Source organism: Nicotiana sylvestris, chromosome 5 (genome assembly GCF_000393655.2).
Source record: "Nicotiana sylvestris chromosome 5, ASM39365v2, whole genome shotgun sequence".
Classification (NCBI taxonomy): Eukaryota; Viridiplantae; Streptophyta; class Magnoliopsida; order Solanales; family Solanaceae; genus Nicotiana; species Nicotiana sylvestris.
In genome coordinates this window covers 18,385,901-18,412,747 of record NC_091061.1, presented here as the reverse complement: position 1 = coordinate 18,412,747, position 26,847 = coordinate 18,385,901, and the positions used below count along the sequence as shown (strand labels likewise).

At 35.4% G+C, this 26,847-nt stretch overlaps 1 protein-coding gene across 1 annotated transcript; it reads right to left on the bottom strand.

Moving 5' to 3' along the window:
- Positions 1–23,058: 23,058 nt before the first annotated feature.
- On the bottom strand, positions 23,059–24,627 carry LOC104226966 (ethylene-response factor C3-like). Its single transcript, XM_009779085.2, has one exon. It carries the CDS (start codon positions 24,208–24,210, stop codon positions 23,518–23,520), a length of 693 nt encoding a protein of 230 aa, XP_009777387.1. The 5' UTR covers positions 24,211–24,627; the 3' UTR covers positions 23,059–23,517.
- Between the last annotated feature and the right edge of the window lie 2,220 nt (positions 24,628–26,847).

Here is a 26,847-nt window from a genome sequence, read left to right as displayed (position 1 = left end):
CTAGTATGTTAGCGTAGTAAACTATATAGTATTTTAGCGTAGAATCCTTGTAGTTTAAGTATTTCTTATAATGGTAGATTGTTATATATACTTTGTACAATTAAATACTCAAAATTATAAAACAAACACACACAAAATTATCAAAAAATTAAATTTAACACACATAAATAATCATGATATGTTGGTGCTACTGGGCCTCAAATATCGAGCCTGGAACCCAATTGTTATATATAATTTGTACAATTAATACTCAAAATTATAAAACAAACACACACAAAATTATCAAAAAATTGAATTTGACACACATAAATATTCATGATAGTTTGGTGCTACTGGGTCTCAAATATCGAGCTTGGAACCCAATTGTTATATATATTTTGTACAATTAAATACTCAAAATTATAAAACAAACACACACAAAATTATCAAAAAATTAAATTTGACCTACATAAATAATCATGATAAGTTGGTGCTACTGGGCCTCAAATATCGAGCCTGGAACCCAATTGTTATATATAATTTGCACAATTAAATACTCAAAATTATAAAGCAAACACACACAAAATTATCAAAAAATTGAATTTGACACACATAAATAATCATGATAAGTTGGTGCTACTGGGTCTCAAATATCGAGCCAGAAACCCAATTGTTATAGATACTTTGTACAATTAAATAATAAACATACAATTAATGTTGTTTAATTTACAGTTGACGACATGGACACGCCTATACATCCTGTCCCTTACTCTCGTGAGCTATTAGTGCTTCAGGGCGATCATAGGTCCACCCATATATGGGAGGGAGAGTTACTTTCCCAAACTCTCCGCGCTAGGAGAGTGGACAACCTGTGGGATTTTCTAGGGCACAGAGTTCTCCACGAGCGTGTAGTCCATCGCCTCCAGGACACGAGATTCTATAGGATTATTGAGATCGGGCGGATACAGGTTGACCGGGCTTTGATCACGGCGTTGATTGAGCGGTGACGACCGGAGACACACACTTTTCACCTGCCCATTGGCGAGGCTACCATCACGCTGCAGGACGTTGAGGTTTTGTATGGCCTGCCCGTTGATGGCATGCCCGTTTCACTGCCTATTGCTATGAGATTTATGTCGCGTAATGCTTATTTGGACATGCTACAGCAACTCTATGGAGACTGCATCGCCGGATACTAGTCAGTTGACTTTGACCCCTATTAGATAGCACATGGAGCTACTTCATCCCGATATCACCGACGATACAGAGGAGGTATATATCACCCAGTATACGAGGTTGTTGTTGCTTCTTCTATTTGGAGGGATCTTATTCCTGAATACTTCGGGGAACCTAATCAGCCTGAGATTTTTGCATCATCTTTAGCTGCTAGATGAGTTACCCTATTACAGCTGGGGTGCTGCTGTTCTCGGCTACATGTATAGGCAGATGTGCCGAGTGAGCATGGGCACTCAGAGAGATGTTTGTGGTTTTATGCTGCTTCTACAGGTGATAACATATTCATAAAAGTTGGCGAAGAGTAAATGATGACGGAATGAATAAAGAATAAAAAGAAGGAAAGGCATATGAACCGGAAGTAAATAAGGAAGGAGAATCAGAATAGATGGGAGGCATTTATAGCAATAAATATGCCAATTATAGATATCCGAGATAATGGGAAATCAATATAATTAATGCCCGTAATCAATTCAAATTATGTGGGGAAAACCGTTACTACTGTATATTCCTATATAAGGGCACTGAATTCTATTTGTAGAGATAGATCTGAGACAATATTGAAATAAACTCTTTACTTTTCTGCTTTCTCGAAATTCTCTACCTTGACTTCGTAATTTTTCTATCAATTATTTCCTAAGTTATTCTTATTAATTTCCTTTGATATCATTGTGAAAGTAAAGTAAAACTTGGTTATCAGTAACCCGTTTTCTTCTAAAATTAGATTTTGTCCAAAAGACTTATTTTGGTTAAGCAAATTGGTTCCGTTACCGAAAATCTGATAATCTTTTCATTTTCAAATTCACTTTCCTGACAAACAATCATGTCAAGTGCCAACGACAACAACCAACTGAACCAACAGAAGGGAGGAACTCCACCAATCCCTTCGCCAGAAGAATCTCCTCGACAGTCCTGAGAGGGAACACCTCAAAGATCAACATCACATACGATAATCAACAAGGGGACGAGCAGACTGCCGAACAGGACACATTAAAAAATTAATCGCAGAACACGTCAACAACGCCCTTCAAGCTTTTGTTAGTGGATTGCCAACTGCACCACCAACTCCTCCTCCAAACAATACCGCGACTATAGAAAACCTACGCTCGAGACTTGCTAATTTAGGAAGCGGAAGAACTCCCAGTGAATCTCATGATGGAAGGTCAAGTAAACCAAATAATTCTGATTTACAAAGTTTGGTACTAACTTTGTAGAAACAGCTGAAAGAGCAGAATGATCGCGTAGAACAAATACCTGGTGTATCACCCGTGATTAAAGGAGTGAATATTGATAAATATTCACAATAGCCCTGGAAGCCAATTGCAACCCCTTTGCCGATTCCTTAGAAGTTTAAAATTACTGATATTCTAAAATATGACTGAACAACCGACCCACGAGATCACGTAATCGCATTTACAACTGGCGTGAAAGGAAACAATTTAACCAAGCAAGAAATTGAATCAGTGTTGGTCAAAAATCTGGTGAAACACTCACGAAAGGAGCACTAACATGGTATTCTCTCTTACCTGAAAACTCTATTGATTCTTTTGCTGAGCTTGCAGATTCATTTATAAAAGTACATTCGGGAGCTCAGAAAGTTGAAAAGAGGATGGAAGACATCTTTAAAATAAAACAAGGGGATACTGAGCTACTCAGGGAATTTGTGGATAGATTTCAATGTGAAAGGATGATGCTATCGCGAGTACCTGATAATTGGGCAGCTATGGCGTTTGCAAGTAACTTAAATGAAAAAAGCTTAGAAGCCACGAGGAGACTTAAGAAAAGCTTATGAGAGTTCCCTGCTACAACATGGAATGATGTATACAATAGGTACAACATGAAGTTACGGATAGAAGAAGACACGATCACTCAGGCAAAGGGTGATGAAAGAACAAGTTCGAGACGACCATAATCTAAAAAAAGGTCCGGTAAAAATAGGTACGAACCTTACATAGGACCTGCAGGATGGGATTCACGGCCTAAACAAGAAAACATATGGTATGATTCTAGATCAAGGCATAGAGATGCGGGTTCATCATCCAAGTACGGAAAAAGGGCGAGATGCGCGAGATAGTAATGCTAATACAAAAGCAAGGATTGGTGATTACAGTTTCAATATTAACACTTCTGAATTGGTATCAATTCTAAGGAGTCTGGGAGATAAGGTGCGGTGGCCAAAAAAATGAGATCAAACCCTAGTAGAAGAAATCTAGATTTCTGGTGCGAGTTTCATAATGACCATGGCCATAAAACAACAAATTGCAGATTATTACAAGGTGAAGTAGAAAATTTGTTAAAACAAGGTTATTTAACTGACTTATTCAGTGAGAAAGGTAAGAAATCTTATATGAAGAATAGAAAGAGCCTCTGAAACCTCTGTCACCAAAAGAGTGGTTAACGTGATAAGCGGGGGAGAAGAGGGCAACAGTGTGATATATACGGTTGCAAAGAACACATCAAATGTCATGGTTACCCATAGGAAGCGAGTTCGCCAAATTTTGGAGGAAGACAATATAATGTTTGATGATGCGGATGCAGATGGCTTGATAATCCCTCACAATGATGCGCTGGTACTATCTTTACTTGTACATGATACTAATGTTAAACGAGTTTTGATTGATCCAGGTAGCTCCGTAAATATTATTCTTCTAAGATTGGTAAATGAGATACAAGCTGATGACAAGATGGTACCAAAAGCACGTACCTACTGGATTCGATAATTCAAGCGTTGTCACAAAAGGGGAAATAGTGCTTACCATATTTGCAGAAGGAGTTATCAAGGATACAAAATTATAGGTGATAGATACGGACATGGCTTATAATATGATTCTTTGCAGTCCATGGATTCATGAGATGGATGTTGTACCATCTACTTTACATCAAGCTATTAAGTTTCCTTCGTAATGGGGGATTCAACAAATTCGTGGAGATCAGCAGGCTTCTAAAAGTATCAATTCAGTTGTAGATTCAAGCACAGGGAACGATGATGCAAATAAGAAATAGCAACTAAAGAATTCAGTTGAGGATATAAAAACACAAACCTCAACTGAAAATAGTTCAGGGCAGACGGATGTACATTCAAGGCCTGATGACATTCAAGGCCTGATGACATTCAAGAGCCAGAAGAGAATGAAAACATCAAAACAATAATTGAAGAACTCGTGGCTATCACACTTTTCGCGCAATTGCCAGAAAGTAAAGTTTATATTGGAGCGAATCTAAGCCCAAAAATGAAAGGTAAATTAGTCAAATTTTTACAAGCTAATGGAGATTGCTTTACTTGGCCGCATTTAGATATAACAGGTATAACACCGGAGGTGATGACCCACAAACTGAATGAAGATCCATCATATGCACCTATCAAACAGAAGAAAAGGAAGCAGGGATCCTTAAAATATCAGGTGATACAGGATAAGGTACAAAAACTTTTAATAATTAGGTCAATACAAGAAGTAAAATATCCTAAGTGGCTAGCTAATACTGTAGTAGTACCAAAAACGAATGGGAAATGACGAGTTTGTATAAATTATACTGACTTAAATAAAGCTTGTCCTAAAGATTCATTCCCTTTACCGCACATAGATCAACTAATTGATTCTACTGTAGGTCATGAGTTGTTAAATATTTTAGATGCCTATTCAGGGTATAACCAGATAAATATGGACCCTTTAGATGAAGAAAAAACTTCTTTTATCATAGATTGGGGGACTTATTGTTATAAAGCCATGCTTTTTGGTCTAAAAAGGCTGAAGCCACATACCAGAGATTGGTAACAAAAATGTTTCAAGAACATTTGGGAAAGACTATAGAAATCTATATGGATGATATGCTAGTCAAATCGGCACAGGCAGGAGATCATATCCAGCATTTGTCGGATACTTTTTAGATCCTCCGCAAGTTCAATATGAAGTTAAATACAGAAAAATGTGCCTTTGGCGTGGTTTCAGGTAAGCTTTTAGGTTTTCTTATTTATAACCTAGGTATTGAAGTAAACCCTGCACAGATCAAAGCCATTGAGGAAATACCAGAAATACTCATAAGCAAAAAAGAGGTGCAGAGATTGACAGGTAGGATAGCAGCTTTGGGAAGGTTTATTTCCAAATCCTCGAAAAAAGGTTTTAAGTTCTTTTCAGTATTGAAATAGCAAAACCAATTTAAGTGGACTGATGAATGTTAACAAGCTCTCACAAATCTAAAAGCATATTTGTCAAATCCACCCCTATTGGTTAAATCGAAGGATGGAGAAAGGCTATTCATCTATCTTGCCGTGTCAGAAATGACGGTAAGTGCAATATTTGTATGAGAAGATAAAGGTAAATAATCTCCAATTTATTATATTAGCAAATCTTTGTTGGATGCTGAAACTCGATATCCTCACTTAGAAAAACTTACTTTAGCATTAATTATGGCATCTAGAAAGTTAAGGCCTTATTTTCAATGTCATTCTATCTCTGTAGTGACCGCTTATCCCCTAAGAAATATATTGCATAAGCAAGAGCTGTCAGGTAGGTTAGCTAAATGGGCTATAGAACTCAGTGAATATGATATCGTATACCAAACTAGAACTGCGATAAAATCACAAGTTTTAGCAGATTTTGTGGCAGATTTCAGCGCAGGAATAGTTCCTGAAATAGAAAAGGAACTACAAGTATTCACCGGATCTAATCCGGGTACTTGGACCTTATTTATTGACGGCTCCTCGAATGTTAAAGGAGCGGGTTTAGATATTGTTCTAATCCCACCTTCGGGAGAAATCATAAGGCAAGCAATAAAATGCTATCCCATTACTAACAATGAAGCAGAGTACGATACTGTAATTGCAAGTCTGGAACTGGCACGAGAACTTGGGATAGAGCAGATTATAATCAAAAGTGATTCGCAGCTGGTAGTTAATTAGATGCAAGGGACTTACATAGCAAGAGAGGTACGAATGCAGCAATATTTGGAAAATGCGCGGGAATTAATTAGACAGTTCCAATCATGGAAAATCATGCAAATACCCAGGGAGGAAAATGAAGAAGCATATGCACTAGCTAATCTTGCATCTGTTGCCGAAGTAACGAATGCAGAAAATGCTACCATAATACATTTGTTCCATTCGGTACTCGACCAAGATAAAAATGAGGTAAATTTCAATAATTTAACTTGGGATTGGAGAAACGAATTTGTTAACTTACTGCAGTACGGAATTCTACCTGAAGACAAGAAAAGGTCTCAGTCACTTTGACGAAAAGCTGCCCGTTACTATTTGGTTCGAGGAAACCTTTATCGAAAGATGTTTGAATGACCTTTAGAAAGATGTCTTGGACCTTCTCAAATAGAATATGTGATGAGAGAAGTACATGAGGGATATTGTGGAAATCACCCAGGAGAAAGTTCCTTGGTAAAAACTCTGATAAGAGCAGGATACTATTGGCCAAAAATGGAAGAAGATGTAGAAAGTTTTGTGGACAAGTGTAACAAATGACAACGATATGGCAACAACATGCATCACCCAGCAGAGCTATTACATCCAGTTATTTCACCATGGACTTTATGAAGTAGGGATAGATATCGTGAGGCTATTACTACAAGCTAAAGAAAAATGTTTTTATTAGTATTAACGGATTATTTTTCCAAATGGGTAGAAGCATGAGCCTTCAAACGGGTGTGGGAGAAAGAAGTCATGGACTTTATTTGGTGAAACATTATATGCCGGTTCGGAGTTCCAAAAGCAATTGTATGTGATAATGTCCCACAATTCATAGGCATGAAAATCACAGAATTCTTTTAGAATTGGCAGACTAAAATGATAACTTTCGCATCTTACCACCCTGTGGCCAATGTACAAGCCGAATCAACAAACAAAGTTATTATTAATAACTTGAAGAAAAGATTAGATGAGTCAAAAGGCAAGTGGCCTGAAGTGCTACCAGGAGTCTTATGGGCTTATCGAACGACAACAAAGACAGTACGGGAGAGACTCCATTTTTACTTGTTTATGGTGCTGAAGCCTTAATTCCAGTTGAAGTGGGTGAACCAAGTACGAGATATACACAAGCAATTGAGGAATCAAACGAGGAAGAGATGTGAATGAATTTAGATTTGCTCGAAGAAAGGAGAGAAATGACTCTAATAAGAATGGCGGCTCAGAAACAAATTATTGAGCGATACTACAACTTGAAAGCTCATCTTAGGTACTTCAAGCTTGGGGACTTCGTCCTCAAAAAGGTTTTTCAATCAACAAAAGCAGCTAATGCAGGGAAGTTAAGTCCAAATTGGGAAGGACCCTATAGGATTCGAAGCATCACTAGAAATGGAGCATATGAGTTGGAAACCATGGAAGGAAAAGTGCTACCATCAAATTGGAATGATGTTCATTTAAAGAAGTATTACTTCTAGGCATAAGAAGTACCCATGGTTAAGTATCACTCAAATATGATTTTATTTTATTCTTTTTAATTATACTAACCATTTTAGATGATAGGCAAAAAGCTAGACCGTACCTAATTATTAGACCCGAAAGATACGAGGAATACCTAATTATTTCCGGTTTAGGTTACAACCTTTCTGATGGAGAAAAATAGTTAAGAAGTCATCATCTAAATGTATACCTCCTAGCCCCGTGTGTATTTTCCTTTTCAGGGAATGGACCAAAAGGGAGAAACAATCCAGTGGTCGAGATTTTATACTTCAAAGCTCTAACACTGAGAGGACTATATATATATATATATATATATATATATATATATGGAAAGGCAAAGAAGACAAAAAGTCAGAATTCAAGCTTGAATCGGCCTAAGAGCCAAAAATCAAGCCTGAATCAAAAACCTTTGAAGAAACCTTGAGAAGGTGTAAAAACTCGCAAAAAGGGACCCAAGATGGATACAAGATATACTCTAAGTTCTTATAAGTTTTTAGGTTAAGGTCAATAATTAGTCACGGGACAATAGACCCAGAATTTTGAAACTTCTTACAAATAAAGCACTTACGAAAAAGTCGTACATGTTGTACAAAATGTTATATTGCATAAATGAAGACTGATGTGCAAAATTTGAAAGTTCAAAGCATAAACACTTCCTCAAATTATTTCTTTTTCTATTTCTTTTATATGTTTATACTAATATGGAGATGAGACGTCATCTTTATTAGTGTCGCTTATAAATGGGTCCTCTTTTATAAAAATTTCGTGTCTATTAAAATCACGGACTGTTAATGCAAGATTGAATGTCAAAGAGTGGAATAAAAACTCAAACATCAAAATAGGTGGAAACGAAAGCCGAGATTTATATATTAAACTTTGTAAAAACAAAATACTTGTTTGTCATCAAACCCAGAACAAGATAGGGGTAAACCAACAACAATTCCAAAAAAATAAAAAAAAACTTCCCACCAAAAAGTTCTTAACAAAACAATCAAGTAACAGAAAACATTAGGAGGCATCATCCACTGGAACATCAGTAACGGGAGCATCATTGATGGAAGAGAGGGTTCAGCTTGAGAAGAAGAGGCTTTAATATTATCTTCACCAGGAGCAAGTCCATCATCTTCGGGAACTTTACCTTTAGGTGAAGGAAAGCTTTGACTCTGCTGAGTTTTTTCAATTGTTTTTTTAGCTTTAGCAATCTCAGCGTAAAGGTCAAAACCCTCCTAGATGGCTTCCATTAGAGTCTCGAGGTGAGTATTCAAAAAATCCCTGCTCACGTCACATGACAACTTATCCTCGAGAGCTTTATAGTCTTTCTCCCACTGATCAATTTCGGTTATCAACTCTTCCTTCTCTGTTTTGAAAGCATCAAAAGATGCCTTTAAAGGGGAAAGGAAACTTTCCAAGAATTTAACCTTATCATTAGAGGCACAGAGATCTTTTTGAGTTTGAGTAAGTGTTTGAACCAACTCTCCTGCATAAGTCTCTTTCTGGTTAAGGAGTTCCCTAAAACTCCCTTATCTCTTCGGTTGCCTTCGAAAGCTGCTCAGCAAATAAGGACTCAAGGATATCCTTATCCTTACCAACTTGACTTTCAATCGCTAACCCAGCAGCGATCATTTGCATTTGTTGCTCTAAGGCATCCTTCTCCTCTGCCAGCACTTCCTTCTCTAGTTGAAGACCTTCAAATTGCTCTTTCCAATTGTCAGCCTCGGTGCGGTATTCAATAATTTGTTGGTCAGCATGGATGATCCTTTTCATTAGTTCAGTACCTATCAAATTGATCAATAAAAAAGGGGGTTCTAGATAAAACTAAAAGAGAAGAAAGAAAGAGTAAAATCAAACTCGAACCTTTAGAGATGAATGAACAATATCGTTCATTCATGTCAACGAACTATGACTCTCCAACTTTGCCTTCTCCATAGGTGTCACGCCCGGATTTCCCACCCTTGGGAGTCATGATGGCGCCTACTAGTGTAAGCTAGGCAAGCCAAACCCTTAACTACTTACTTCATTATTCAAAGCCAAACCCTTAACTACTTACTTTCATTATTCAACTACTCCTTTTTAACAAATATAAGGCGATAACAGGAAAACAACGGAACTTTAAATAATTAAGCGGAAGTTAACAATTAAATATCTGAAATCTACATCTATTACAATTACTTAAGTCTCAACCACCCAAAACCTAGTGTCACAGACGGTCTAAGATTTACTACATACAAAGTCTGAAGAAATAATAATACATTGTTTCTGAATAAAAGGAAAATGAAACAGGAAATAGGGATAGAGGGAGACGCCAGGGCATGCGGACGCCACAGGTCTACCTTGGATCTCCACGTGAACTAGAGGTAGCCTCCACACTATGGTCCGAAAGCTGCTCCGGGATCTGCACACAATGCAGAGTGTAGTATCAGTACAACTGACCCCATGTGTTGGTAAGTGTCTAGCCTAACCTCGGCGAAGTAATGATGAGGCTAGGACCAGACAACCAAATAAACTTGTGTAGTTCAAATATATACAACAAAAAGAAATGCAAAAATAACTAGTCAATATGGGAGGGGCAGCATGTTGTGTGGGAGATAACAATTCTGAATAGAAAGCATCAAGTAGGAAAAGATCAACATAACTCGGATATCAACAAAGAATCAAAAATCAACAAATGCACGGCATCACCCTTCGTGCTTTTACTCTCGTCCTCACCAAAGCAGTTATATAATAAAAATGTGCACAACAACACCCTTCGTGCTTTTACTCTCTTTCCTCACCATGTAATTAATAAAATTGGCACTGGATGGTACATCGTGCGGCACGGCATCACCTTTCGTGATTTACACTCTTTCTTCACAATAACAAACAATGCACAACATCATCCTTCGTGCTTTAACACTCTTCCTCACCCAAACAACAATCACAACAATGGGGCAAGGGAATAAATGAAATTGCAATAAAGATCCCGGCAAGGGAACAACAATTCAACAAATAGATCCTGACAAGGGAACATCATCAATAACCTCAACATCCCGGCAAGGGAGATAATGAATAAATCAACAATAGCTCGGCAAGGGCGACAACATAATGATCTCTTCTCTTTCTCACTTTTATTTCACAATTCACTTCATAACTTGAGCCAATGCTCTAGAGGTTCAATTATCACTTATACTTTCACAATTCGTTATACAACTTGAGCCAACACTCCTCAATGTTCACAGGTCACAATTCCTTCCACAAACTTTACACAACAAGTAGAAAGCATTACCAAGGCATGAAAGATACAACAAAGTCATGATAATCACAATATAAGACTCACGGACATGCTAGACACCAACATATAGATACTCGTCACCATGCCTATACGTCGTACTCAACAATTACCACATAGCAAATAGGACTCAACTCCTAATCCCTCAAGCTAAGGTTAGACCAAACACATACCCCGATGCCACGAACACAATTCACGATTCAATTATAGCGTTTCCCCTAGATTCCACCACTAATTCGCTCGTATCTAGTCATAAGTTACTTAATTACATCAATAAACGCTAAATGAATCAATTTGAATGCATGAAAATGAGTTTTCTAAAGTTTTACCCAAAAAGTCAAAAATCACCCCTGGTCCACATGGTCAAAACCCGAGGTTTGAACCAAAACCCGATTACCCATTCCCCCACGAACTCAAATATATAATTTGTTTTGAAATCGGACCTCAAATGAGGTCCAAATCCCCAATTTTTTGAAAAACATAGGTTCTACCCAAAACACCCAATTTCCCCCATGAATATCGTTGATTTTGATTTGAAATTATGTTAAAAGATGTTAAGGAGTGAAGAAAATGAGTTATAAATCACTTACCAACGTTTTGGAGAAGAAATGTTGTTTGAAAAATCGCCTCTTATGTTTTTGGGGTTTTGAAAAATGAAAAATAACTAAAACTCCCGTCAAAATATACCCCTCTCTGACCCCCTGTGCGGACCGCATAAAATGGAGTGTGGCCGCACAACTCACCAGGTTGACTGTAGGGACATGTTCTAGTATTTTGGCCATAACTTTCTCTACAAATGTCCAAATTGTGATTTCTTTAGATTCTGGAAACTAGACACGAAGGGCTACAATTTTCATTTTTGAATCATCTCAAAATTTCTTGTAGATCAAAAGATATAGGCTTCCGAAGTCGGACTAGTGAAACGTTCTTCACCGCGAACCGCACAGAATCTAGTGCGGCCGCACAGGCCCTCATCGCGGTCCGCCCAAAATCCAGTGCGGCCGCACAAGCCCCTCCGTGGTAGCATTCCTTTTTGTGCCGACCGCACCGGTCGGTTCAGAGGCCTTCCACCTCTCTGAACATGCAACACCTATGTTTTTAAGCCTAAGACATCCCGGACCCTACCTAAAACTCACCCGAGCCCTCGGAACTCCAAACCAAGTGTACATACTAATTCAAAAACATCATATGGACTTTCTTGTGCGATCACATCATCAAAATAACATGTAAAATCATGAATTAAACCTCAAAACTCAACATTTTCATCAAGAACTCTCAAAGTTCATAACTCTTCAACCGGAAGTCCAACTCACGTCAAATAAACTCCGTTTTCACCAAATTTCACATGTGTCTTTCAAATACTATAACAAGTTTGTACCGGGCTCCGAAACCAAAATACGGGCCCGATAACAATGGTTTCAAACATTAATTCTTTTCTTTATTCCTTAAATAATTCAGTAAAATAATTTCTTTCAAAAATTGATTTCTAAGGCTTGGGACCTCGGAATTCATTTCCGGGCATACGCCCAAGTCCCATATTTTACTGCGGACCTCCCGGGATCGTTGGAACACGGATCCGAGTTTGTTTGCTAAAAATGTTGACCAAAGTCAACCATAATCAAAGTTTTAACTCTAAAATTTCTATTTCTCATATTTTCACATAGAAAGCTTTCCGAATTTAGGTCCGAACCCACACTAAATCAAGGTGGGGTAAAAAGGGAGGTTTTTATTCCTCGAAACACTGAATGCACTTGCAACACAAGTGATGACCTTTTGGGTCATCACAATAGGACCGAGCAAAGGTTTCAACCATATGTCAGCTTGATCTGACTTCTTCAATAAGTTCCCACCTTCAGCAACCTCGACAATGATTTTCTTCATCTCCTTCTTGCTACTAGAAGGATCAACTTCTATGTGAGAAGTAGTAGCAGCTGAAATGGAAGATGAGGTAAAAGTAGTCACGGAGGGACCATCAGCAGCAACTTTGGGTAAGGGAACTCGTGGATAATCAGGGACTGATTGGAAAAGAGGTAAGGGGCAACTCCTCAGAAACGGGGTTCAAAGGCTTCCTCACTTCCGAAGCCATGAGTAAACAATTGTTTAGCAGAAGCAGGGGGGATCATTCACTTCTTCATCAGAGATCAGTAACAGGGCACTTTCTGGCTCGTCAAAAGGTCTAGAGGGAACTGAGCTTGATGGGGGGGGGTAGCTTCATCATCAGAACTGTCTCCATCTACATCTGCATTTGCATTGCATAAGGCTACTATTCTGCCTTCCAACTTGCATAAGGCTACCATTCTGCCTTCCGAGACTAAATGTTGTCTCCATCTGCATTCTTGCATAAGGCTACCATTCTGTCTTCCGAGACTAAACGTTGTCTCCATTTGCATCTGCGTCCTTGCATAAGGCTACTATTCTGCCTTCCGAGGTTAAGCTCTACCTCTCTCTACATTTGCATCTTTGCATAAGGCTAGCATTCTGCCTTCCGAGGCTAAGCTCCGCCTCCAATTTTCTTCGAGACTAAGCACTATCTCAAGCATTGTTTATTTCGTTTCTTTTACGGGCTAAGCTCTGTCCTTCAATTCGCAAGACTAAGCTCTATTTTGTCCGCATAATGCTGCTGCATATCATGGGCTGAAAGATCGCCTCAACTGCATCTCATAGGCTGAAAGATCGCCTCATACTACATCTCAAGGGCTGAAAGATCGCCTCATACTATATCTCATAGGCTTAAAGATCGCCAAATTATCCAAAGGCGTCATCATTTGGAGGCACCATCTTCATATCCGGAGAACACCATGTCATGACCTGAGGATCCCTTTTAATCTTTTGCATATCATTATTCAAAAGGCATCATGGTTCAGAGGCACTATCCTCATAGCCCGAGACCATCATTTCATGGCCTGCGAATCCTTATTGTACGCTTCATGGCCCAGGACGGCATGGTCTAAGGACGTCATTCTAATCGTCCGAAGACAACATTCATGGTCTGACGGGAATTTACATCATATTTAAATTCGCGATATATGTTTGTATTGTTTCTAATTGCAGGTACACTGGCGAGCAACGACCATCCCGGCAGGAGAGATCCCATTCCAGTTCCTTCATCCATGTCGAACCTAACCATTCCCACAAGCCATCCACTCACTCGGCCCTAGATACTGCGTCCATTCTTGAAAAGTCTCCATCGGCATACTCCGCCGACAGATCCTGAACTACATATAACCTGATTCCTGTAAAACTAGAGATATGTAGGTAGCTCAGAAAGCGAGGGTGCGGCCTAAACCTCTTCGAACCATTTCGCTCGGTCAAAATTGGCCATCATATCTTTACCCGAAAACTTTTTCATTCTTCCCGGGTAAAGAAGAGCAGCTGTTGATATCCAATTTTTCCCTATATATTTTCAATATGCAAAATAACTTCAAAATGGTATATATATACAAATGTAAGCATATCCAAGTGCTTTATTATTTTTTCATAATTTTTAAAGTTTTTAAACCAATTTATTTCTCTTTTTATCCATAAAAACCTAATAATTATTTCCAAAATTATTATTTTAGTAATTCATTTATTGGAACTTTATATTTATGCTAAAATATAACTAAGGTAATTTTTGCATATTTTTACAAATTTATTTAGTATTTTTAGCTAAATTTCACATAATTGCAATATTAGCCCTTTTAAGATTCAATTATGTTTTAGATTCATAAAATTAATTCCTATATTTTTAAATTGTTAATTATATGTCATAAATCATTTTGGTGCTTTCAATCTATTTTCAGAAATTAATTTACTATTTTTTATAATTTAAAAAGTGAAAAATTGGCTATTTAAATAATAGCCTAATTACGTTTCAATTTTAGCCTAAATCTGACCCCAAATTAAACCCAATTTCCCGGCCCAATTTTCATTCAAACCCGACCTCTAACCCAATTAAACAACCCAACCCAGATTCCCCACCTACCCTTTTTAATCCAGGCCGTTGATCATTCAGATTAACAGCCAATATTCGCCCTTTTCATTTTTAACCTTAAACGACCCCTAAACCTACCTCATTATTCACCAAACGCCGCCCTTGAATCCCTCTTCTCTCAATATCTGAAACCTCACACGAACCTTAGTCGTCGCCATCTAATCCCACCCTAATCCACATCAACCTCTGCTTAATCCATGGCCTCTCATGGCTATTGGAGATGTGTATCAGCCTCCTATGGCTCCTGGGTATCTGTTTTTATGGTTTCATGGCCAGACCTCGAAGGGATCTAGTCTAGTTCTTACTCCACTTCTGTTCATGGCCTTTCTCCGGCCATCCATGACATTTCTCCGGCCATTCATGGCCTTTCAAGGCAGATCCTTGACTTTCCTGGTTAGATTGGTAACTTTCAAGGTCTTTCTCACTTTTTCTGGGTTTTCCGAAACCCTAAACTTTAAGATCTTTTAATTTTCTTCAGATCTATCTTAGATATGTGCTTACTACGAACTTCTTAAGTGTTTTCGTGAAGGTCTCTCGATTTTCTTTCAAAACAACTCTTCAATTTTCAATGATTAGGGTTTTCCTTTAAGTTCTTTAAAGATCTTGTCTTTAATTTTATTATTTTTCGTGATTTTGCTATGTTTAAAACGACTTGCTCATGTTGTTCTTCTATTTACTTCAGCATGTTAAAAACCCTAGTTCCTTTTTTATCCGAGTTCTGAAATTATTTGCCTAAACGTATGCTTATTTTAAGTTCTTTGTTTCTGACTATCTTCTCCTTATTTGACTTATCTGATTTGAGTTCTTTTCATCTCTTAAACTCGACTATTGCCGAAGCCCTAATTTCTTAAAAGGGGTTTTTTCTCACTTATTACTACTGTAAGACCTTTACTTGTTTCTGATTTATCTTACCTGATATTATGTTCTTCTTCACTGTTGAGTCTATGTGACTACTTGACCTACTTAACTACTAAGCTTCAAATATTTTTCTTACTACTGAATCCTAGCTTATTTCTACCACTACTGTATGCTTGTGTTATCTCTTTTGCCAATATGCTTGGCCTCGCATGTCTGATGCTTCTGTTCACTCTATTTATATACTGAAGTGCAGAATCATGTTTCTTCCGTGATTAATCTTGATCTTGGGATTGATTGTAAAAGCTTTTCTTTTATGAACCCTAATTTCACTCGCCTATTTAAAATTAATTGATTCCTTTCCCTTTACTGTGATGTTTTACCTTACTGAATCTTTTCCCAAAATAAGCCTATTTTGTACTTAGACTTGATTGTTTACTTCATGCTTTTATTGCCCCTTATATGGCAATAATCAATCTGTCCCCAAACTGATTTTTTTCCTTAATTAAATCTGCTATTACCCGTTAAACAATGATTCCTTAATTAAAGAGAATCACTTATTGTTAATTGATTCTAACTTGTGATTGTTTCCATGTTTGTGTTAAGACTTTATTTATTACCTTACTTTTCACTCGTTTTCAAAAAATATAAATGCCACTCCTCTTCTTTCAAAGACATGAATAATTTGAGTTCAAGAACACACACTTACACTAAAAACTTTTTCTCTTTTCTCTACTACTACTTGTGCTACTACTTTGTCTAGCCGGCTGAAAGCCAAGGCTCTATTGTGGAATCTTGCTTATTTCTTTCTTTCTGCACTTTGCTTCTCTATTGGTATGTACTAGTTAATTTTCAAGCATCAACAACAACATGTTTCTTTAGATGTTTCAGTTTCTTTCACTCTTGCCTACTTCTGCTCATGTTTATGCAGTCAAGTTACATTACTAGCATGCTGTAATATGCTCCCTCCCCTTTTAAATTAATGTTTCCCTATGTATGTACTCTGTCAGTCACTTGTTATGTGTTTGCTAACTTATGAATCCCAAACCCCATATCCTCTCTATATGTTTGTGGTCACTGGCTGGTTTGTGGGCATGTCAGCATCAGATATTGTTGTGCATGACCCAAACCTGACCCTTTATGGGGTCACATGCTTCATACAATGTACTCCCAAAACCCCTTTGACCCCTTTGTGTAACTACTGATTCTGTGTAGTTTGAGCTTTACTACTACTGTTTCCAAATCACCCTTACCACTTTCTATTTTCAACTCAGTTTAAATAAATCTCTGTATTCTACACTTCCACTATATTCTTAGAACCTAGGTTCTGCCCCTCTTGTGTGAGCCTTGCCTTGGGACCCTTGAGCTCCCTCTAAACTTGGACACATAAGGGCTGACCCTTCCACACTGCACTCATTTCTGTCTGGTTATGCAAACCTGGGTGTAAGCACTGCCCGGGGTCCCTTGAGACCCTTAGGAAACTTTGACACACCCAGGTGTGAGAAAGGCTTTGAACACCATTGACATTTGAGGTAGTTTATTCCATAACTCAGAGAGAAAGTCAAGAATCATGCTTCCTATGGTTGTAACTTCTTATTTTGCACTTTTCTGATGTAATTCAGTCATTTTTTGGTCTGTAATAATTCGTAACAGATATTGGGGTTGGCTAGTGAAAAGGGATGGGGTGACTATGCATGCGTTAACTATTAGAAGGGTAGATAACATGCTTATAGGGCCTGTTTAATAAATTCTGCATGTTTTACTTCCACTTAGATAACATGCCTATAGGATCTGTTTAATAAATTCTGCATGTTTTACTTCCACACTTAGATAACATGCCTATAGGATCTGTTTAATAAATTCTACATGTTTTTACTTCCACACTTAGATAACATGCCTATAGAATCTGTTTAATAAACTCTGCATGTTTTACTTCCACACGTACAGCTCGTTTGGATTAGCTGATTTAGATTAGCTGATAAGCATTAGGTGTTGAAAAGCACTTTTAAGAGCTGAAATTGATTTAAAAAATAAGCAGTTACGTGTTTGGATAAATGTGCTGAAATTAATAATAAGCAGCTGAATAATTGGGTATACGAAGAGTTTTGTTTTAAAAAGAAGTATTTTAGGGATAAAATAGTAAATATTTTGGTCAAACCTAAAGTGCTTATAAGCTGAAATTTGATAAGTTGGGGGAGACCAACTTATGGCTTTTGGCTTATAAGCACTTAAATTATAAGCACTTTTAATTTTACCAAATGCGTAGATAAGCCAAAGAGTGCTTATAAGCCAGTTTGACCAGCTTATAAGCTTAGCCAAACACCATCTTAGACATCATGCCTATAGGACCCAAGTCAGCCTTTAATATTTAGATACCATGCTTGTAGGAATTAAAATTAGTTATAATAGAAATCATGTCTATAGGATCTAAAATCAATTTAGTTAAAAATCCGTTTGACTCGTACTGTTCTGAATCAGTTGAAACAACCTACTCCTTTTATTAATACGGTTTAGAAAGCTTGTCTATAGGATCCAAATCACATGTTTAAAATTAACCGCTGCTCTGTTGCACTCCTAATCAGTAATAGATATCATGCTTATAGGACATCACCAATACACACTTACGCAAGCCTTCGGTAATAATGATAAAACTGAATTCGCCTTTGTTAATTAGCAACTGCTACAACCAGCAGGCAGGCCTAATTCAGACTTCTTATCTGAGTTATGTACTAAATTGGTCTGCTTCAACAATTAAAATACCCTGCCTTAGTACTTTAAATTCTGACCCTAATTGTGTTTAAGTCATGCTATTTATGTGCATTGTCTCTGGAGGTATATATGAGCCTCTTAATTATTTATATATTTCCACTAATATGCAGTCCTACGTATTTTGTATGTCGCCTTAGCCTTTTTACCTTTAAAACCCAAGAGTCAACCTAAAATCCTCCCTCTTATAGGAATAGTAGTCCTAAATTCCTCTAGTATTGATAGGAATGGGACGGGTAATAGCATGCAATAGAGGTCGAGACCAATCTGCGCTTTAATACCTTAACGGGATGGGAATGGTAGATATAGATATGATAATCGGTGCACTAATACCACGTGTATTCCCTTTTTTGAGGAGTGTCATACCGGGTATCGCATTGATATGATCTATATTATAAATAAACCTAGGACCCCCTCCTTGTTATATTCTCAAGTATTTGTAGAACTGTAACTCCTTTTCAAAATTCACCTTTTAATAATTGTTTTCAAACTCTTATATGTTCAAACTTAAATCCCCTACTATTTGAGCCTATATTTGTCTGTCTGCTAATTGTACAAAATTCACAAAACTGTCTAGCCGGGAACCACACTTGTGGATCTTGAGGGGTGCCTAACACCTTACCCTTAGGATAATTTCAAGTCCTTACCCTATCTCTGGTTATCAAACAAACTTAGAAATGAACCCTATAGGTGTCCTAATGCACCTTAAATCATTAGGTGACAACTCTTCAAATGCAAACCCAGTTCCCAAAAGGAATGAGTGGTCCTACCCCAAAATATCATAAACCCGATTTTCCAATGCAAAGAGGGAAAAAGGGGTGGGACAAGGTTTATTTACATAATTAAGAAGGAATTAATTTTATTTTTTCAAAATTTGCCCTTATTTACATATTCCAATGTGTTAAGGTAATAACTAATTAATGTTAATTTAGTGAATACATTTTTTTCTTTAGGAGTTCGTATTTCCTTAGCGGGTGTGTCAAAAGTAAAATTATCACTTATTGTGGACCGAAGGGAGTAATGTTTTGATTGTTGAATTTAAGTATTTTCAAGGTATTTTCTTATAATTTTGTGTACCTTGATGTTAGTGAGAAGATTGACGATTATCAAGCAAAACGTACAAAAACCATGCATTGGAGAGCCAAAAAAAGAAATTTAAAAGTTTTTTTTTAGTAAGACTATATACACAGTTTCACGTTCATAGTCTTTTTCCAAAGGTCAAAATTGGTGATACGATCTTTGTTTCATTCGTACAAGCGTTTCACTTTGATTTTCACCTCATAACAAGAGGACAAACAATGGTATAATTCCAAAAGAAGAATAATGACACTTGATTATTAGAAAATTAAATTTTTTTTTTAAAAATAAAGATCGACATCGGCTTTCTAGCTAGAGACAAATGAATAAGTTAAACTAAGAACTCTATTTTTCCCATTAAACAAATCAGAATGCACAAAGGATATTATAAATTATTCTATTTGGCTGAAGTGCCTACTTAATTATGAAACGTCCCAAGAATAATGTAAGTTGGTCTCCCTTTAATGGGGTAGACACAGTAAAATGGGATTGTAGGTGTAAATGTGGATAATTGTTTTTTGTTTTTTTCATAGTGATGATGGAAGCCACTTTCAATATTCAAAATTCAAGATTTTGCGACTTTTTCATATGTGACAAGTGACAACTAATCTTAGAAAGGGATTCAGAATTGAAAAGAAAAGGGACAATAACAGTATTCTGTTTTTAGTCTGTCAAAATATATTGATACCTTTTTTTATAGTTAAGGATTTATTAGCTTTAAATTTATTTTTATTTTTAATGATATATTTTATAATTTATAGCAATAAAAAAATTTGACATGTCCTTCCGCAGAAGTAAGAAAATATTGTTATGTGATTTTTCCCATTATTTAAGGCAATTATCTGATATTTATGCTAGTGAAGATAACATATATCAAGGGTGTAGCTTCCTTTGGTGAATGGGGTTAATTCAATTAAATCTTCTCGTCAGAAAATTATGTTGTAAAAAATAGGAAAAAATAATTTTTTTTATCTATATATAAAATGTTGAATCTTTTTTTACTTAGGTTCGTATCTTAAATGTGATACTTTCACATTTTCTTTAATTCTATTACTCAAATTCTTGGCTTCGCCACTAATATATATCTAATAGAATAGTCGAGACACGCCAATTTTGCTCTGACACCGCCATCACAAAGAAAAATCATGACATATTAAAAATACATGTTTCAAAAAATACTTTTGATACTTACAGATATTTTTAGAACTATATGTCACGTCCTTAGTTGTTAACTAAGTACACATGCGGCACTTGATAACTCGCTCACGATCTTGCACAACTTGCTCTTGCTCACGTTCTTGCTATGTCAAGTCAGCCTTACTACATTCAAGATCGCTAAGAGAATGGAAGAAAGAACATAAGAGAATTGTTAAAGGAAACTTTGTATTAAAGAGAACTTGAATTGTTTGCTTGATGAATTACAAACGAATGACCCCCTTTATATATTAGTCTCCTAGGGGCTAGTGTGTAAATATTAATTATTACACAACTCCTTGATATTTACAAGATAAGGGCTTTTTCTAGAATTCTCTACAAGCCTAGAAGATTCCAAGAACTTTCCTAGCAAATCCATAAGGATCTAGGTTCTTCCTAAGGAAATGTCCATCTCTCTAGAATTTTCTCACAAATGCTAGCCTTCTTCTTATGTAAGCTTCCACATGTCATTAATATATGCCAAATGACGCTTATGTGGCATGATGACATGGCGGTCATCACATATATCTAATTAAACATCTATTAAAAATGTCCCAAGAACAACGTAAGAGCTCCGAGTCAATTACTCAAATGGTCACTCAACTTTCTCAAATTATCTCCTAAAGTCACTTTTCTTTCGTTTGTAACAACAAAGTCACTGAACTATGCTATTGTACTCAGAAGATCACTCAACTAGATTTTTCAAATTTTGGATTGCCAAATACCTATTTTATCCTCTAAATTATAAATATTTATCTTCTTTTATTTTTTTAACTTTTCAATATTATGATTTTCCCTTTTTAATTTATATTATGGACTTATCTATAGAATAAATAAATATTATTAATAAATTAAAAAAATAAAAATTATTTAAGCATCTATAATCTATAATGTTGGAATAACAAAATAATAAGCATAGTAAAATTAATTAGAATAATTTGTTCGTAATAATAATTTTAGTATTAACAACAAAAATTTAAAAAATTATTTACACAATTCAGAATGAAAGAAAATAAAGGTTGTAAAATATATATTCCATGCATGTAATATAAAAATAATTATTTAATTAAAAGTATTTTTATAATATATATATATATATATATATATATATATATATATATATATATATATATACATATATTCTTGAAAATTATGCTCAATTATATTATACATATTCCATGCACGATTTACATAGTATATTTTACCCTATACAGATAGTCCCCCTACTTTCCGGTGACATAACTTTGTGTCGTCGGAAAGTTGATAAAAACATAATAATATAATTGAGCATATTTAAGAATATATAATGTATATTATAAAAATATCTTTATTTAAATAATTATTTTTGTATTACGTGCATGAAATATATATTTTACAACCTTTATTTTCTTTAATTCTGAATTTTGTAAATAAATTTTTGAAGTTTTGTTGTTAATACTAAATCATTATTACTAACAAATTATTCTAATTAACTTTTTTTACTAAGCTCGTTATTTTATTATTCCAGCATAGTACATGCTTAAATAATTTTTATTTTTTTAATTTATAAATAATATTTATTTATTCTATAGATAAGTCCATAATATAAATTAAATAGGGAAAAACATAATATTAAAAAGTTTAACAAAATAAAAAGAAGATAAATATTTATAATTTAGAGGGTAAAATAAGTATTTGGCAATCCAAAATTTGGAAAATCTAGTTGAGTGACCTTCTGAGTGCAATAGGCATAGTTCAATGACTTTGTTGTTACGAACGAAAGTAAAGTGACTTTAGGAGATAATTTGGGATAGTTGAGTGACCATTTGAGTAATAACTCTAAGAGCTCCCTGTGATGTAATACACAGTAAAATGGGATTAGTGCAAAAGGTCGTTTAATTTTTATTTTTTTCTTCGTCATGATATATAATATGCACTATAAATTCAAGATTTTGTGACTTTTCCCTATGTGACAATTGACAACTAATCTTCTCAAATGGGAACAAGAATTGAAAAGGAAAGGGACAATAGTATTCCCAATATTGTTTCATTTTGCAGGGCCTCTATTATTTTTTATTCATAATGATATGCTTTAATTATAATTATAGCTAGATTAATGCCATGATAAGTTTAAATCACAAATATAATATCGAATCAATCAAACGTAATTAAAGTCTAAGCAAGTATTTAATATTTATAAAAAAATTGATTGTTGATTTTTAAAAGATGGGGTATTTTTTATTTTTTAAAACTTTCGAAATTTCCAAAAGATGAAGAGGAATATCCTGGTAAGCATCATGTTTATTTATAATACCAGCACTCAAAGTGAAAAAGTAAATAAAAAAGGCAAATTTATATGCACAAACAAGTCGAAACATTATTTCTGAGATTGCACCATCAAAAGTTCTAAAAACTAAACTCCCAATTCCTAAAAAACCAAGAATTGAAAAATAAAACAAAATAAAAAAGAGCAAGTTTTATTGCATTTCCTCTAGCTCCCGAGAAAGACATTATATGAACTGGATTAAAAGGGTCAGTTAAACTCATAGATCATGAGATTCTGATCGTCTTCCTTCCCGTGCTTTTTTTATGGATGAAATTCTTCGAGTCATATTTTTCTGTCAGATAGCGAGTAATTAATAACTCATCAGTAAACACTAACCGAAAGCGGATGAGAGATAATTTCTTCAATCTTTCAGGAAAACTAAACTCAGTGCCTTCGACACGAATGCTATGACGAACTAATTTCTCCGTTCTTCCAGCAAACTGAACCCAATACCTTTGACACGAATGTTACAATGAAGTCATTAAAAGCTCTTCTAATAATTCAGCCCCCAAGTCCTCAAAAACAAGAACATTATGATTTTCTTTATTCTTTTTCTTTCTACTACTTCTCTTATGCTTCACTCTCCTTGTTTTATGAGTAGCTTTTAGAACAGCAGCAGGAGACAATCCATCTTTACAAGAATACTCAATTTTTTCAAGTGATTTCTTAACTTTTTCCAATGGAAAATTAAGAAGAGACCAAGGACCTCTCATTGATAATGCAGCTTGATCATAAGCTAAAGCAGCTTCTTCAGCTGTATCAAATGTTCCTAACCAAACCCTAATTCCATTTCTTGTTGAATCTCTTATTTCTGCTGCATATTTACCCCATGGCCTTTTTCTAACTCCTATATAATGCTTTTCTTCTTCTTCTTCTTTTTCTTTTTCTTTTTCTTCTTGGGATGTTACCTCTTCTAATTCTTGACCATGGCTAGTGCTTCCTTTTGATATAATTGTATTGTCTGAGGATTCTTCAAATATTTGATGATTTTCATCTTTCTCTGAGTTATATGGTATTGGTGATTGATCATCATCAAACCATGGATTATTGAAGAAAAGATCATCATCCCATTGTAAAATTGGTGATTGATCTTGGAAAAAGAAGAAGTTGGAATGTGAAAATGAAGTGTCTATTTCTAGTGGGCTTGAGTTACTTGACATCTTTTTGTGTTTTTGGTTGTCAAGAGAGTCTCAAAGTTCTTGAATAGCTAATGTGACTTTTATATGGAGTATATAAGAGAGTATTGAGGAGAAAAAGAGTAATCCTTCTTTTTATTTTATATTTATATAGTAGTGACTGATTGAGCACGAATACTAAATCTTTCTGGTTCTCCCTTTCCTCGGACCTCGCGTATAACGGGAATTTAGTGCATCGAGCTGCCTTTTTAGTGACCGATTGAGCATGGACAATATGTTTAAAAAAGAAAGAAAGACGTGTGACACTATTAGCGGGAGCTTAATTAGTGCACCAGGCTGCCCTTTTAGTGACCGATTGAGCACGGACACGGTATATTTAAAAAAGAAAGAAAGACGTATGAAATATATTAATAATCTCTGCAAAACTTGTAGTTTTAAGTATATCATAACATTTATTTAGATATAAGAATATGTAACTAAAACTAAAATTAAAGTTTAAACTTAAAAATTACCCTTTTGTTTTTTAACAAAGTATATATAGATCATGGTTTCAAGGACTTTATATAGATGGATTAGTTAATAGATATGGATGGATATACATATGGCATTTTCCTTGTTCAAGATATTTTCACCTCTTTTTCCGAGTTGATCCAAACCCACTTATTATTGTAAATATCAAGTGACACACTATTGAACGTGGAATGTGTCTTATTCTTTCATTAAATTAAATAATGCATTAAAAAAATAAGCTTAGGGGGTGAGGTGTAGGTAGAGTGTAAACCCTAGGAGAAAGACAAGAGTACACCTTGGCCAAAGTTTGGTATCAATGTGGCCACGTGGCAATGTTTCCTTAGCCATCATTCACAAAGTCTCATATATGAAAGGTTTTTTAAGGTACATTCCTTTGGATCCAATTTTAAGAAGGGTCAAATCAATTGTCTCAAATTTTTATACGCAAGATTGTTGAATCGCCGAGATTGCAAAATATGCAACAAAACGGTGTGCAGCCTTTAGTTTTGACCAAAGAAAATTTTTAAGGGTATATGTACTAGTGGTATAAAAATATTTTGTAAATTGTTTTTGAGGTATATGTACTAGTGGTATAAAATATTTTGTAAGAAGTTTTTGAGGTATATGTACTAGTGGTATAAAATATTTTGTAAGAATTTTTTGAGGAATATGTACTAGTGTATAAGAATATTTTGTATATTTGAATTATTTAAAAGGTGATTACAAGTAAAATTTTGTGATAAGTAATAGTTTGAAATATAATATAAGCTATATATGATGATATTGTATAAAGATGTTTTATACTAGTAGTGTATTGTACGTCAGAGACAGAGCTAGAGTTTGAAACTTATGGGTTTGATATTCTTTTTCGTTTAAGTTATTGGATTCTAAATTAATAATTTATACATATTCAATAAAAATTTTAAGACAAATATAAAATTTGAACCAAAATTAATGGGTTCGACCGAACCCGTAACTTCTATACTAGCTCTGCCCCTGTTGTACGTGCTATAACATATTGATTACCATGTTTCTTACGTAATCAGATAATAATTGTCATGCGATTAATAATGAACGTACTATCGCATTGAATTACATTGATAATAAAATTTAAAAAAACTATATAAACTTCTAAAAGGTTGGAAATGTTGTTACTAAAAGGAGTCCTCCTCAATTGGCATTTACATAGAAGCTTAATTAATATCTACCGACGATACAACAACAACAACAACGACGACTCAGTAAAATCCCATAAAATGGGATTTGGGGAGGGTAGTGTGTACGTAGATCTTACCCCTACCCCGATGGGGCAGAGAGGTTGTTTCCGATAAACCCTCGGCTCAGGAAGGCAGAAATAAAACAAGAAGAGACAATTCATCAGTAACATCAGCAGAAACCATAAAAATAATATAATAGAAGCATAAAAACCATAAAATAGATGACATGCAATAACAATAACCAGTAATTAAGGCCTGGGGCTATGATAACAAGAAAGGATAATGTGGACTCAACATTAACCACTAACCGTCTAAGATCAACCCTATCAAACCCGCCTCACCCCCATGAAGTAGAAAAAGCTCGACTACCCCTTAGCCTACAATCCTTATAATGCTTGACCTCCAGACCTTCCTATCAAGGGACATGTCCTCGGAAATCTGCAGTCGTGCCATGTCCTGTCTGATCACCTCACCCCCAATACTTCTTAGGTCGCTCTCTGCCTCTTCTCGTACTCACCAAGGCCAACCGCTCACACCTCCTCATCGGAGCATCATTACCTGCTACTTAACAGGTACTCTGTCTTATTTTCAAATTTTTTTTTTTTAAAAAGGTCACTTGTAGATGTCTTTTAAAAAAATTGATAACGTATAGGGAGCACACATTTTAATAATATGGTAACGTACATGTTCAATCCACACTTAATTTAGGATTAATTAGCTGCCATATAATATTCTGCCATTCATGATACCCTTTAGTACTACAAGCTATAGAGAAATGTATCAAATACGAGGGAAAATGATATTATATAGTCGTTTTTAAAATAATAGTCGAAAAATATATATTTTTGTGTATATATATATATATATATTCTGTATATTTTATATAAAAATTATATAAATTTTATATATTTTTTCGACTATCAAATATAAATAG